This window comes from Amphiura filiformis, chromosome 8 (genome assembly GCF_039555335.1).
Source record: "Amphiura filiformis chromosome 8, Afil_fr2py, whole genome shotgun sequence".
Classification (NCBI taxonomy): Eukaryota; Metazoa; Echinodermata; class Ophiuroidea; order Amphilepidida; family Amphiuridae; genus Amphiura; species Amphiura filiformis.
The window spans coordinates 29,379,015-29,394,426 of record NC_092635.1 but is presented as its reverse complement, the minus strand read 5'-3'; the positions used below and the strand labels follow the sequence as shown (position 1 = coordinate 29,394,426).

Sequence of the window (15,412 nt, the reverse complement as noted above, 5' to 3'; positions counted from 1 at the left end):
ATTGTGCATTTTTGGTCTGAATTTAAATACTTCTTGTTTTTAATCAAATATGCATTTAATAAATAAAATGAGTGAATAACAAATATAAAATGTTCTTGATTTTGTCCAAATTTATGGTTTCTACTAAAAAACTGAATAAAAAAACCCCTACCCAAGATTTTTAATTTTTTGGGTCGGTCTCTGAGGGCAACCAAAGATATTTTTTGGCATTATCATAGTCTATTGTCCACATTTGTAATGGCATTGTTTTTAAAAGTAAACGTTGCTGCAATCTATCAAAAATGCAAGTACATGTAATAAGAATCTATGAATCGGATTTCCCCTAGATATTTCTAGAGGGGAGCAACGGGGGTATAATTAATGAAAATGGTCAAAGATGCATCGATGAAGTGCAATCTGGAATAATTAATGCGCAAAATTTGTCAGACGTAAACTTTGTTGCAAGACCAAATTATTAGTGTTGCAACGTTTGAAGTCCTATCTTTAAGACTTTTTGCTAACTCAGGCTAAACTAGACTTAGCTGTGGTCTAAGACCACGAACACAGCCGTGTTGTGACCCCTTAATGACATTTGACCCCAAAATATATGAAAACCCCATAGACATTGGCTAATTCCAATGTATGTGTACACGTGGCATCACTTTGCCATGTTATTTGTGGCAGAAGGTGCATTTTGAAGGTTTCTGTCTCAGACCGGAAGTGACCCCTTAATGACCTTTTACCCCAAATAAAAAATATCACGTATACACTGAGTAAAATCAATTCATGTGTGAATGTACCGTCTCTGTGCTATATTTTTCTTGGCTGATTAAGTTATTTCGTTTTATACCGGAAGTGACCCCTTAATGACCTTTGACCCAAAATCTGTGTACACCCCATAGACACTGGGTAATAACAATGCATGTGTGCAAGTGGCATCACTGTCCTACGTAATTTGTGGGAGAAGATGCATTTTAAAGGTATTTCGTTTCATACCGGAAATGACCCCTTAATGACCTTTGACCCCAAATAAAAAAATATCATATATACATTGGGTAAACACAATTCTTGTGTGAACATACAATCATTCTCCTACGTTTTTCTTAGCTAATAAATTTTTTTGAAGATATTTCGATTTATACCGGAAGTGACCCCTTAATGACCTTTGACCCCAAATCTGTGTACACCCTGTAGACACTGGGTAATGACAATGCATGTGTGCAAGTGGCGTCACTGTCCTACGTAATTTGTAGGAGAAGATGCATTTTAAAGGTGTTTCGTTTTATACCGGAAGTGACCCCTACTAAAAAATACCACATATACACTGGGTAACCACAAATAATGTGTGAACATAGCGTTACTGTCCTATGTTTTGTTTCGCTAATAAAATTTTTTGAAGGTATTTCGTTTTATACCGGAAGTGACCCCTTAATGACCTTTGACCCCAAATCTGTGTACATCACATAGACACTGGGTAATAATAATGCATGTGTGCAAGTGGGGTTGCTGTCCTACGTAAGTTGTGGGAGAAGATGCATTTTTAGTTGAAATCACTTTTTTGACCCCTGCGTGACCTTTGTCCCCGCGAGTTTCATGTGACATGTAGGGGCGGGGTCAATGATCATTGTGACCAAGTTAGGTCAAAATCGATGTAAGCATGTGAGTGCTAGAGCAAATGTAATGGTTGACAGAAAGAACCTGTAAGAAAAAGAACACAGCTGTGACTAACGTCACGGCTGTGTAACAATGTGGCAGTTTATACATCTTCTAACACACAGATATATATTCTTAAACACTTGAGAATGTTCTTGCAATCTTATTGGTTCTAACCCGTGTGATATGACACGATATCACATACTTTAGCGCGTGCGTGTCGACGCCATACTAGTACGTGCTATTTGAACCAATCGGAGGTGCATAGCAACAACGGGACTGATCGATTCTAAGCACTAGGTAATCCCTTGTAAAATATAGGATTTCATTTGATTAAAATTGGGTATACTTATGTTTAATATATTTATTTGAATTGAAGTGTTTAAGAATAAGAATAAAGGTATTGTTTTTAGCCGCTGTCGTGCATCTATCGTCTCATATAACACGCGACATCATTATTTTTGGCGTAAAACAACTCGGCTTGTTAATGATGTCGCCCGTGTTATATGAGACGATAGATGTACTCCAGCGGCTAAAAACAATACCTTTATTCTCTAAGTATAGTTGACATTATCAATATTGATCTGAAAAGGTCCAACTATGTTTTAATGTCATTCAGGAAGGAATCCGGCGAAAATGTATACATTTTTAAAGCTTCCACCAACCCATGCATATTCGGATATTTGAATGTATTTGATGAGATGCTTCGACAGGTAAGGAAATTGATAACCAGAAGGACGTAACTAACAATACCGTAAAGATTCGCCTAATGGCGCTATGGGCTCCCTTGACATAAGAAGAATTTTACGCACAACCTAAAAGTGCCCTGCCGTAAAATTTCCACTAGCACATAAGGGCACGGAACCTTAATTCTTGTTGGGATTTCAGAGGAGGGAGTTCCCTATTTGCACATAAAATTTACCCCAAGGCAAAGGAGCCCAAGTGCGCCATTAGGCGAATCTTTACGGCATGGCATTTTGACTAACGGGGCGTTTTTAAATATTGTAATCCTTTACCACCAGAAGCCGGTATGCCAAGTGGACTTACGGTCTTCTTGTGCTCAGGTCTTCGATTGAAGACCTTCAGGTAAGATGCGATAAGGTCATTTGGAATTGAAACATAACTTCGATTAAATTTGACTTCAAAAAGATGTAATAGTCCTCAAAGTAAACTTTATAAATCCATGTACTTAAGGGAAGTCTGCGGCAATCACAACATTATGCCTTATATGTTAGAAAAATAATTATCAAGCACGAATAAACATAATTTAATGTGTAAAACAAACAATTGACAATAAAAACGAATAAAAACAGCCGGTTCTCAACACGCGATATTCAAAATTCCCGCGCCGAAATTGTCTAGTGCAATGACGTCATGGCTAGCACTACACATGATACATCACACTTGATAACACACCAATTCGCCGTAGAAGTTGTGATGTATTGAATAAAATATTAAATCCTTTAAATGACTCAACTAAAGTACTCTAACTTTAAAGTTGATTTTCTCCGTTTCTTTCCTTTTAATGTACCAGTGTTCAAATTGTAACCAAATGTCGTATAAATGTGGAGCTTTGAATACGCTGAAAATGACAATGTAAGAATCCCAAAATTGACCCTACTTCAGACTGATTTTGCTTGATCGCATCACACTGTACAACGCAACATACAAGCTGAGTCAAAAAGAAGTAAACTCATGTTTGAGGGGCTGTAACCCGAGATCTGCAAGGAATCTGCTAAAAATAAAAATACCATTGGAAAGAGCAAATTCTACACGTCTAAATAAAAACAAGAATTGTTGCAATTGCTGACAGCAAACTAAAGTTATACTCATTTGAATACAACCACTACATTTTTGTAGCTGCACACGGCTGATTGATTTTCATCCATTTCAATTTCGACGAATTAGCAAAGTGCTAACAGGATTTATTGTTGAAAAGACAACATTTGCTTTTAATTAATATTCAACAAAGTCCATGACGGTACTATAGTTTGTAAGGATACCAATTCAAGTCTTTACGAACGATCCGGCAGAAGCTTGATTGGGGAATGTTGGGTAAAGGATTGAGCTGATATTTGGTCTTGCTGTAACCCATGTCTAACTCTAGCAATGTTCACTTGTGATCTAGCAGTTCGTGGTCTGAAGCTTCCGACTGTCTGTTCCTTTAATAGTCATGATAGTGTACATTGAGCTTGTTCACATTCTTCTCCGCTTCGCGGCTCCAATTCGCCGCTTCGCGGCTCATCGCGGCTTCGCCGCTCACCCCCCCTTGATCGCGAGTCCGACACTATCTCGAGTCAGTCTTTGACAAAGACTACATTCTTATATACTGCTCCCTTACATGAAACCCGGTTAGCTGTAGGAAATTGGAGACGAAAAAGACGCTAAGTGAATTTCAGTGGGACTCTTAGTTTCATGATACTGCGTCGACAGAAACGTGCGCTCCGTGCGGTAAATTGTGGTGCCATATTGTCATTTGGCTTGTTTTATTATAGTGTAGTGCAATGAGGTAAAATTGATATTGAAAAGAGCCCTTAAAAATGTAGGAATTATTGATCGAAACCACACCTGCCACAGAACTTTATTTGCATTTGAATATCATGATCGCGCCTTACCAATCAATATAATATAATAGGTAGGCCCCTACTTGGGAGGTGAAACAGTGTACAGCTACAAAAATGGGTGGTTGTATTCAAATGAGTATAACTTGAGTTTGCTGTGAGCAATTGCAACAATTCTTTTTTTTATTTAGACGTGTAGAATGTGCTCTTTCCAGTAGTATTTTCATTTTTAGCAGATACCTTACATATCCCGAGTTACTGCCCCTCAAACATGAGTTTACTTCTTTTTGACTCAGCCTGTAGAGATGATGCCGCTATATGCAGGATGCCCAATCCAGGCTAGATAGGAGGATGAAGCTGAAGGGCCATCAAAGTATTAGTCAAGTTCTCGTTTTATTTTTTTTTTATTGTTATTGGTGTTTTTATTATTTTTTGACAGGATGTGGAATCTTTCAGTGATATTGTTGTTGGATGTGTAGCAGGAAAGACAAGCTTTGGTCTTGGAGTAGGTAGCCATCTTAATGGATGCAATATCAAGTACGGGTTACTCGTATTCAATAATAATAATAATAATAATAATAATAATAATAATAATAATAATAATAATAATAATAATAATAATAACAATAACAATAACAATAACAATAATAATAATAATAATAACAATAATAATAATAATTAAGGTTACGGAATGTATGATTTTCATCAATCCCTCCCTTCTTTTTTTTTTCTTGCGAGTTGAAGAAGTACATGAATATATGTCTATCACCTCATGAACACAAATTATAAAATATCTCTACCTACAAAGTGTATTTTATGCATCTAAAAGCCATTACCTTTGGTCCATCTGGTAACCGTACAAAACATGGGTGATGTTCAGCATCAGATTTCGTGAGTTTTAGTCTACCTGATATCTCGAGCTCTCCGTTCAATAAGCTGTGTACAAGATGTCGCAGACAGGAGAATTTCCTATGCAATCTTTGATGTTATGAAAGCAAGGAGCTCTTTTCAGAGACGAATCCAGAGCATCTAGAGCATCCAGCGTTGTCGCGTCGGGGGAGCAGATTTTTGATAATCACTTTTCTGGAGCGCTGCTAGACTATGCCATAGTCGAATTTTGATAAATAAAAATAATTATGTTATTATATAGGGGCCTAATCATGATGAACGCATTCCGTTGAACTCAAAATTATATCGATATGAGACCTAATTTATATCAAATGAAAGCTTATTTTATAACAAGGGCTTCCATCAGTTCAAGTTCTGCTTTCAAGTCTGTCATTCTTCACCTGATACCTATTAATTCTCGGCTTACTTCCAGAATCCATTCCCTAGTTATAGGTCAATCAAAGGCTTATGCGGTTACAGCAATGAACAAGATGCTGCAATACGTAGGACTACAGGCACCTGATGGTAGCGGATCCGCTCCTGAAGAATTTGTTCACATGACTGAAAATCTAGGTGCTGGTTACGGAATATCAACCCAAGAGGAAATAGGTGAATAAATTCGCATCATGATAAAACAAAATCACAATTTTTTGTTCGGGGCATGTGTGCTCCCCGTGGATCAAAATCAAGGGCCTTTCAGCGCCCTGTTTTGGTAAATCCAGCGGTCTTTCCGGAGGAACATACCTGTATGGTCATTTGTGTAAAAGTCGTAATGTAGGATTTGCATCAAGTGTTAATTTTGTTATTCTTTACTCAAAATGCTAGTAATAACTGCCAGGAAAGATTACTGTCCATAAGCCGAACAAATAAGGTAAAGTGAAAACTGGCCGTTTGGAGGTCTATGGAGGACTTATGTCTGAAAATTATGCTCTTTACTTTCTAATTTCTAAAGAGTTTGTGAAGCAAGTGGCAGCACAGACTGGTATTTTTCTGGGGCTAACCTACTCAGGGAAGGCTGCTTATCATATGGTGAAACAATTAAATGAGCAACCTGAACAATTTAGAGGCAAGAAGATATTATTTATTCATACAGGTGAGTAATAAACTCTTTCATGGTTAATATTTCAGAAGTAAAAAGTTATATAGCTCAATTAACATAAATTAAAGGCCATTTAATACTACATGTATATTGCCGAACAAGTTTAACTCAATTGAAATAAAATAATTATTATATTACAAGCTGACACTTGTGGCAATTTTTTATTCGTATTTTTCCTGGAAAAAAGACCAATTGTGTTGGTAAAATTCTGGCTCGTATGGCCCTTTTCAGCGTCGGAGCGAAATATTGATTTTCAATGCAACAGACTGATTACGTCATTATATGAACGGAAGTAGTTGTATAGTATCGCGGCCCGTTTAAAGAACGTTGTTATATGTATACACTGTCAAAGAACGGGGATTGAACTTTTGAACTTTAAAAAAAAAAAGAAGATCACAAGCACTAAAAATGGCAATGAAAAACTCGGCACAAACCACATTAATTAGTTCACGAAATGACTCGACTTCAAGTGAAGCGAGAATTGATTTTGAACCGTCGCAAGCGGAATTTAAACAACTTATTTTCTCAAAAAAGCATTAATTTTCATTGTCCTCATAATATTAGTTTTCAAATGATATGATGTCCGAGCAATGTATATAATGACTGGACGCCACGAATCAGCCGTAAAGTCGGCCCCCGGTCAAATATTTTTTATTTCGTGTTTAGAAAATATATATCATAAGCTTTAAAATGGTATCATTTGACTTCAAACGATATCCAGAAGCGGGGTTATGGTTTGTTGAACTCTGTTCCTTCAACAAAATTGTACCTTTAATCGGTTCTACTTGTGTCTCTTTTTCCACATTTCTGGTAATAAATATCAAACAGTCATAATTGGCGGTCATTTCAAATCATCCCCAAGTCAACGAGGTTCAGGAATGTCCTCTCATTGTTAATTGTTGGTTATACATACTAAAATACAATGCTTTGTTATCCACCACTTGAACAGGATTTAGCCAAAGCAAACAAAGACAAGAACTATTCTATAGAAATAGGTAGAAGCTTATTATCCTCTTCAGCAATATGTTTCAATCTAATAACAATTTGATCAAATTCATTTTTCTACTTAGGTGATGTATTTGGATTGTTTGACGGTAGAATGCGGAATACCTACGACAACGAAAAAGAGAGCGTGACGATGTTATGAATAAAAATTCCTTTAAAAGGAATGTGCAGCAACATAAAATACTTTTAATTGTGCGGGATATATTATTAGGCCCACATAGTTTGAGCAAACATTGTTTTTGTAAATTAATTAATCGACCTTTATGTTCTTATTTAACAAATTAAACTTAGTCATTGCAGATGAAATATTTATCATTCAAGATAAAAATGCTGACACTGTGCTTAAGATGTTGATGAAATAAGTTGTTATAGAATTTCAAATGAATTTTTATCATTACAAATAATTTCACTACTTATAGATAGATACGAATAAAAGTATAATTTGTAAAATTACAAATTAATGAATGACAAATATGTATATATTATGACAAGTATTTTAGTGCATGACAAATTAAATGACGAATTAAATGACTAATTTTTAATTCATAATCATCATCAATTTGTCATGCACTAAAAATGCTAATTCTAGTTTGTCAAATAAGACCATTTTTTCAGTATACTGTGACGGAGCGAAGGGCTGGGGTCACTGAAAGATACAAAACGACACGAGGGAAAGCCTAACTGACCAGTTACCAAGTTTGGAGTATCACCTTAATATGGATGAGAATCTCTACTACTGACATTACGTGCACGAGCAATATTTTGGAGAGCAAATATGACTAGAAATTAACATGCTCATTATTACCTAGCTGGGGGGTTTACACCCCCCAGCTAGGTATTGTAATCGTTCGGGTTCTTCCGCTGGAAACAAACCACTGTAATCTTCCCGTTTTCTTCCGCTGGCAACTAAGTGAAAATGCACATGTTTTTTTTTTTGTTACCCTTTGAGTATGAAACCCTGACTTGATGCTATGTAAGAATTATTTGACTAGTGAAGATATGGTTTGGTCTTTTTGAATCATTGTTTTTCTAAAGGAATGAATGTGTTTGTTAGTTTGTTACTGTAATTTGTTATTTAACCTAAGGCACTTAATTAGTTGAAAAGGTAATTAATGACCTGTTGTTTCTGCAAGCCCAGGGAATATATGTGTGGGAGGATTGATGGCTAATATGATTTTGGATGTAGTTAGTTGGAATTGAAAGGTTGTTGCAGAAAACTTGGATAATAGTGACAGTAGTTTGTGTAGGAAGCAATAGTTGAAATAATGGCATATGGGCACATGAACAAAGTGAATAACTTTAGGTGATTGCAAAGCCAAAGGTTTTCTTTAAGGTTGAATGTCAATGCAGTGGAAATAAGCAGTAATGGCATATTTATATAGGTTTTTTTAATAGAAATTTGATTTTTGATATGAACCATGCAGGTGTGTTAAAGGCACTCCTTAACAGTAATTGTAGTATAAATTTATGGGTTTAATATTATATTTACTATTAAAAGTACTAGTATTAGGCTCTGGCTTATCTTTTGATTTTGATTTTGCACCCGTATTTTACAGACTTTGGTGGTATGTTTGGAAACAGGGGATTAATGAGCCAGGCTTTAAAATGTTTAGCATTTATTTCTGTATGGTTATGTCCGACCTCTTTCTTTGTATTAATGAAAGTGTTCTCTGGTCTCTTTCTTTGTAATGAATGTGTTTTTGGCTTGATTAGTAATTCCAATGTTAGTACCGGTATATGAAACTATCAGATGTGTTTCCTTTGCAGTAGGAACTTTAATTCTTTCAGTGCCATTATCATGGCAGTTAATATCAAACTCTAGCTAGCATTTGTTTACAGGCTCTATGTTTTGCTTAAGTAAATGATTGTTGGGGATTTTCTTGCCTTCTGATGTTAGGGTTTTTTGTTTTATACTTATATCTTAGAGTATGTATCTTATTTTGTTTGATTAAAAACATCTTGCATTAATATATATTTGAATCCCAGTTCCTAATTTGTGTGGTTTAAAACATTAACAATTGGTGTTCTTGTATTTTACAGGAAATTAAACATGGTTTAAGATTATGCGCAACACAAAAATAGCTTGCAAATGGAATAGACCTACATGAATGCGGGACATGAATTCATTTGTTTTCCTACCTTTTTTGTTTGTTTATGAAGTTGGGGAAAATAGTATAAAAGCCTTTAAAAGTCTAGTAATTGGTAACTGTAAAAGAAGTGCAGGAACCCTTCATGATACCTTCGAGTCCACTGGGTATTATACTGTGCGTGCGCGGCAGCACTATTGTGGTGCCACATTACATTTGATGTAGTATATATGTCATGGACTGTAACATTTGAGCTGTTTAAGGGTCAATTGGTCAGGGTATACAAGTAATATTGTAAATAATTTTTATTGCACAACCTTATGCCCTACAACAAGTTAAAACTGCATTTCTAAAAGGTTTCAGTGTTAGATGAATTGGTAAGTTCATCGTGGTATGATAAAATTCCTTCTATAATCTGTGGATAAATGTTTATAATCTGTGAGTTAATGGTACCAGTACATTTTATTGTTATCATGGTTATCACCCATTTGCTGTTTTCTGTAATCATGGTGATCTTGAATGAGAAATACTAGCTAGTACTAACAAGGTAAGACTGATCATAGTTTAATTAATTAAATTCTATAGTGATAGTTACAGGACTATTCATGGGTATTGGAATAATTCTGGTAGACCCTGCGCACAAGTATAACCCTAACCCTAAGCAACCCCAATTATAACCCTAACCCTAATCCTCACCGTTTATAAACCTAACCCTAATCCTAACCCTAATTTAAATTTAAATTATAAGGGGCTGTCATTTTCTTTGGAAGGGGGTCATGAATATACTGGGGAGTGGGGGTCATAGAATTTTAGACCAATTATAGGGGTTATAATTTTTCAACACCTAAAATAGGGGGTATAGAATTATTAAGGGCTGGTGACTCAAACTTTTCGCGCGCTGTGCATGTATTCTTGCACACAATCTTTCATTATATAATGCAGATATTTTGCGCATATAGCGCGCCTTCCTTACACACACAATTAAATTTTAACGCACTCCACACACTTTCTTTGCTCTAAAGTTTTGATGCGCTCCTCGCCTTTGTTCCGGCAATGAATAATTTGTCTTGAGTCTGTGTAGGTGGAAGTGGGTGGGGGGGGGGGGGTCATAAAAATTTTCGACCCAACATAGGGGGGGTCTAAAAAAATTGTGCCCGCAATAGGAGGGTCATAAAAATTTTTACTCCGGTCACCGACCCCCCCCCACCCGACGAAGAAAATGACATCCCCTAACCAAACCCTAAAACACAGGGTGCACTGGGTAAACCAGAATTATACCTGGGTAATAATAATAATTCCTATTCATGTTTTAGTCCAAGACACAATCCCAGCAAACACAAAATGTTTTCGACATCATTCGCAAAAGGTTATAAAAGGTTGTCAGAAAACGTTTAAATGTCTGGTTATATAAAGGGTATATTAAGGTTATAAAACGTTTTCATAACCTTAAAAAACATTTTATGATATTCTACTGCTCAGCAAACAAAAATGTTTTACAAAAAACATTTAAATGTCGGGTTATATAAAGGGTATAAAAACATGTTAATAACATTCCAAAAACATTCTTGAAAACTTGATACAAAACATTCTAAACAGAATGTTATTTTGGGGTTGAAAAAATATTTTGCGAAAAATGTTTGCCCAAAATATTTTCAAAAACGTTTTAAAAACATTTTCATGACCTTTATATAACCCGACATTTAAATGTTATTGAAAGGTTTTGAAAAAACATTTGAAGAACATTTTGTGTTTCCTGGGTTCAAATATTTTAACATAATGTTATTTTAGTATTGACACAATATTTGGCAAAAATGTTTGCAAAAATAGTTTACAATAACATTTTTTGAAAACATTTAAAAATATTGTTGTAGTGTGTTTTCATACAAAACCTTTTAAAACGTTATCATGACCTTTATATAACCCGACATTTTAATGTTATTAAAACGTTTTTACCTAAACCAAAAGCCAAAATATAACTTATTTAAAACGTTTTTAAAACGTTTTTGTGTTTGCTAGGATGTTTATCATCACCGTTCAACATCTTTATTAACCACTCCAGTTTACTAACTGCTCCTGTGTACTCTACTAGCTCCCGCTAGTTTTGAATAAAATAAACACACTATCTGTGGTCATCTTGTGACTCCTACATTTTGGTCATCAAAAGTATTATGCCCCCCCGTATTTTTCTTTCCGAAAATTTATGACCCCCTGTATATTTGGGATCCTCCTTCCAAAGAAAATAATAGCCCCCTAAGGGGTATTTATGGGGCTCAAACTCAGTGACAACAAACCTCACAACCAGGGGACATTTTGCAGGGTCATGTCAAATCTTAGAATTGCTGCATTTTCTGGCAATATGTAGGGGGTACGGAGCTCAAACTCAGTGACAATAAACTTGATGAGAAGAGTAACATTTTGGAATATTTTGCATGGATCAGGTCAAAGGTCAGCTGGGGTCAAATCTTCGAAATTCAATATCTGGACATCTGTAAGGGTACGGGGCTCAATCTCGGTGACAACCTCATGACCAGGGGAACATGTTGGAACATTTTGCAGGGGGCATGTCAAAGGTCAGCTGGGGTCAAATCTTCGAATTTCAATATCTGGACATCTGTGAGGGGTACGGGGCTCAATCTCGGTGACAACCTCATGACCTGGGGAACATATTGGAACATTTTGCACGGGTCAGCTCAAAAGACATCATTCTGGGGCCAAATCTTAGAATTGCGTTATCTGGACATCTGTAAGAGGTACAGGGCTCAAACTCGGTGACAACTCATGACCAGGGGTGAATTATGGAACATCTTGCAGGTGTCTGGTCAAAGGTCATCTGGGTCAAATCTTAGAATTGCATTTTCTGGACATCTGTGAGGAGTACAGGACTCAAAACTCGGTGACAACAAACCTCACCACAGGGGAACATTTTTGGAACATTTTGCAGGGGTCAGATACCTCCACAACACCAACATGCCCCAGCTAGGTTTGTGGTCTATGACCACCATTTGCCTCTAGTTTATAATGTAGTCGTGATCCACCGAGCATGAATAACTAATACCAATAGGCTTGTAATCCAAGAAATTTCTTTCCCTAACACTAGCTTATGATTTTAAGCTTATTGAATGAAATGTTAAGCTTTCTGTAATTGATTGTAAGAAAAGATGTGTTTATTAATAAAGAAATATGACAAGAGAAACATGATTTTTGTGTCTTTACATTTACCATGAGTATGAGGAGGTTCTTTTCTCACTTTCAGCATACAATTTACTACCAGAGAATATACATGTAATTTGACAAGGTTCTCTAGTTATGGAACCACTTTGATATTTCCTATCAATATTTGAAGATCTTTTGAAATTAGTTACAAAGACCAGACGAAGCTGTACACATATAAAAGGGGTATCCAGAAAATTCTATAGGCTTTTTATGCCTCGGCCAATGCCAAAAACCTGAGAATAAAATAAAGGGACCTGAATATGACAAATCATAGACTGTAACCGTCTATGCACAAATGTCCAGACGCACAATTAGGTAGCGTGTACTGTGCTGTACACCTACAGACTTTTAGGGACCATCTCAGCAATACTGCTTTTAAAAGCCTAGCATTACCTAGGGGCTTAAGCTTACCTGGTCTTCGTCTTGTCTTTAATAACACCTTAATTACTGAGGTTCAGGACTAAGTGAAATTCCTATCATGTAGGCCTATATCAAAACAATGTTAATACTCATGGGGGAGCGACAACTGACAATATAGAGGGAAGGTGCGTGGGTTGACATGTCTACTCAGCTTGAGAATTTGAAGGACCTCACGCCATGTAGCGTATTCAGCCCAAAACCTTTTCCAAGTAGCGCTAAAGTGTCACTTCTATGCCGACTAGCATTTCCGTGCAATAAACGCCCAAAGGTTTTTATACTAAAAAGAATCATAAGAAAAGTATCACTCCGAATAAACAACTTAAACAAGGCCTAAATTAGAGATATAATTTTGGACGTAGACATGTTCCCGACTCCACCTTTCCCCATCTGCCTGGTGCTAGCAGTCAGTTAATTCTCGTGCACACTCCCAATGCAATTCAGCAACGAAATTAGTAAAATAGTAAAAAGAAATCACCCTCCCTCCCGCCGGGTCTTTTGGGCCGACCCATTCGGCCACCCGAATTAATCACATACTTACACTAACCCCTGAAAATCAGACCTGTCCTTTTTATAAATACCAAAAACACTAACTCTCCGAAAGTGAGAAACACAACTGGTCTCGTTGAAGTCTTCAGGACGAGTCAGAGAAAAAGAGATAGAGAAGCGACACTCTGTACAAACTGCCTATATCATGCTATACAGCAGTTGAAGACATGCAATTCGCAAGCGTCGTCGCCGGCCAAGTCTTACTACGAACGTGTAATGAGAAGATACCATAGAGTCCTACATAGAGATCTGAGGAAGAGACGGTCCGAATTGACCTAGTGACCTATAATTTATTAGAGAATCACATTTTTAGAGTATAAGTCCGCCCACCGCTGTCAATCATTCTAATGATCAAATGAAACAAGCTCTGGCATTCTGGCAATGACGTAATCCTAATTATAAATGAGAAAATCACATTGTACATGTAACTGTCTGTTGTACTTCATGTCTTCCAACAAGTGCCGGAGTGTCGCGGCCCTGGACGAGTGTCCAGAATGCGTCCAGTTTTGGACACTTTGCATAAAGCCCTAATTGGTCAGAAGTTACATGTGACCTTGACCGTGACCAATCGGGGTCAAAGATATAATCATAAACCACGCCTCCCAACCTCTGATTATCCTTGCTGAATTGCACCAATAGAGGGCCTATTCTAGCTCCTCTCACTCCCAGATAGGTAAAGACACAGATTAATAAAAGGTAAATAGCCACCTCGTTACAATACATTATAATATCAAATTTGAGGCAGGTCGAGCACTATATACATGATATGATAATGGTATAGCCTGCATGCAAGAAATTGAGGTAAATGTTACCCATGAGAAATTTTTGAACATTTCATATAAAAAGACCCCATATCTAATGTGACAAAAGACTACAGCTAAAGCATACACCAAATTTATAAAAACTCGCCGTGATGCCGCCAAGTGTATTTAAAATCTCTATTTTTTAGTATTTAGACATATTCAGTGGCGTAGCGTGGGTCATCCGATGGGGGGGGGAACCGACCATGATGGGGGGAGGGGGCACAAGCCGGTTTTTTGGCAATTTTCCTATGGGATTTTCTAAATTTTGCAATCGATTGGGGGGGGCGCCATTGGACATATTAGATCGATTAGATCATTACATGTTACAGAAATAAGCCAAACACTTTAAGCCAATGTTGTTATGCCGATGTTGGGCCAATTATCGGTTAACCAAAATGGGACCAACAATTGTTCAACGTCAGAAAGTGTTGCAGTGGAATCCAACGTTGACCCATGCTCTGTCGACTTGGGCCAATCAAGGTTCCAGTGGCGTAACTCTTATGGGCTCTGGGGGGGGGCTGCGCCCCGGGCACCTGGGATAAGGGGCACCCATCAACAGACCGGATACCCTTTAGACACGATAATACTTTGTTATAGGAAAGAAGTGGAACCTTTATCTACCATGCATAGAATTATACTCTTCATTTGGGTGCCCCCCTCATCACAAAATTTTCGCGCGCATTGCATATGAATTGTGATTTGAAAAACCAAAATTCAACTTGATAGGCTATACCAAATTTGTATGCACATTTGTGCGCGCCCGCACCACTGGTAATGATGTAGTCTTTCCTCTGGGCGCCACAACCCCCTAGCTACGTCACTAGGGCTAGTGACGAATCTTCAAAAGTAAAGACATTGGAGAAGATGAAAACATGTTTTTTTATTAATATGAAGTTATTCGGTAGGTCTATGGCTTTCAATACCAAAATTGATTAGCTCTGCACCATGCACACATAGTTCGACGAGTATGACCTGTTTTTCTTAGTTAGCAACTATATACTCAAGACTCTGATCGCTCAAGAAAGATTAACTGCGAAAGTCCACTAACTGCCCCACCCGAAAAAAATTTCGGGCGGCGCGGTACGGTCACAGGACTTTCGCGATTCGTCTTTCTTGCGCCATGTGAGATAGTGATCATCATGCTGATCATAGTCTGAG

The 15,412-nt window shown here is 37.1% G+C and overlaps 1 protein-coding gene across 1 annotated transcript in view; it reads left to right on the top strand.

The window, feature by feature from the left end:
- The window catches only part of LOC140158247 (uncharacterized), a 28,317-nt gene extending 20,872 nt beyond the window's left edge, over positions 1-7,445 (top strand). Inside the window, exons 5-9 of the mRNA XM_072181361.1 lie at positions 2,252-2,345; positions 4,633-4,730; positions 5,515-5,690; positions 6,034-6,174; positions 7,251-7,445. Coding sequence (XP_072037462.1) covers positions 2,252-2,345; positions 4,633-4,730; positions 5,515-5,690; positions 6,034-6,174; positions 7,251-7,327 — 586 coding nt within the window. The 3' untranslated portion in view covers positions 7,328-7,445. The remainder of the gene's footprint in view (positions 1-2,251; positions 2,346-4,632; positions 4,731-5,514; positions 5,691-6,033; positions 6,175-7,250) is intronic.
- The last annotated feature ends 7,967 nt before the right edge of the window (positions 7,446-15,412 follow it).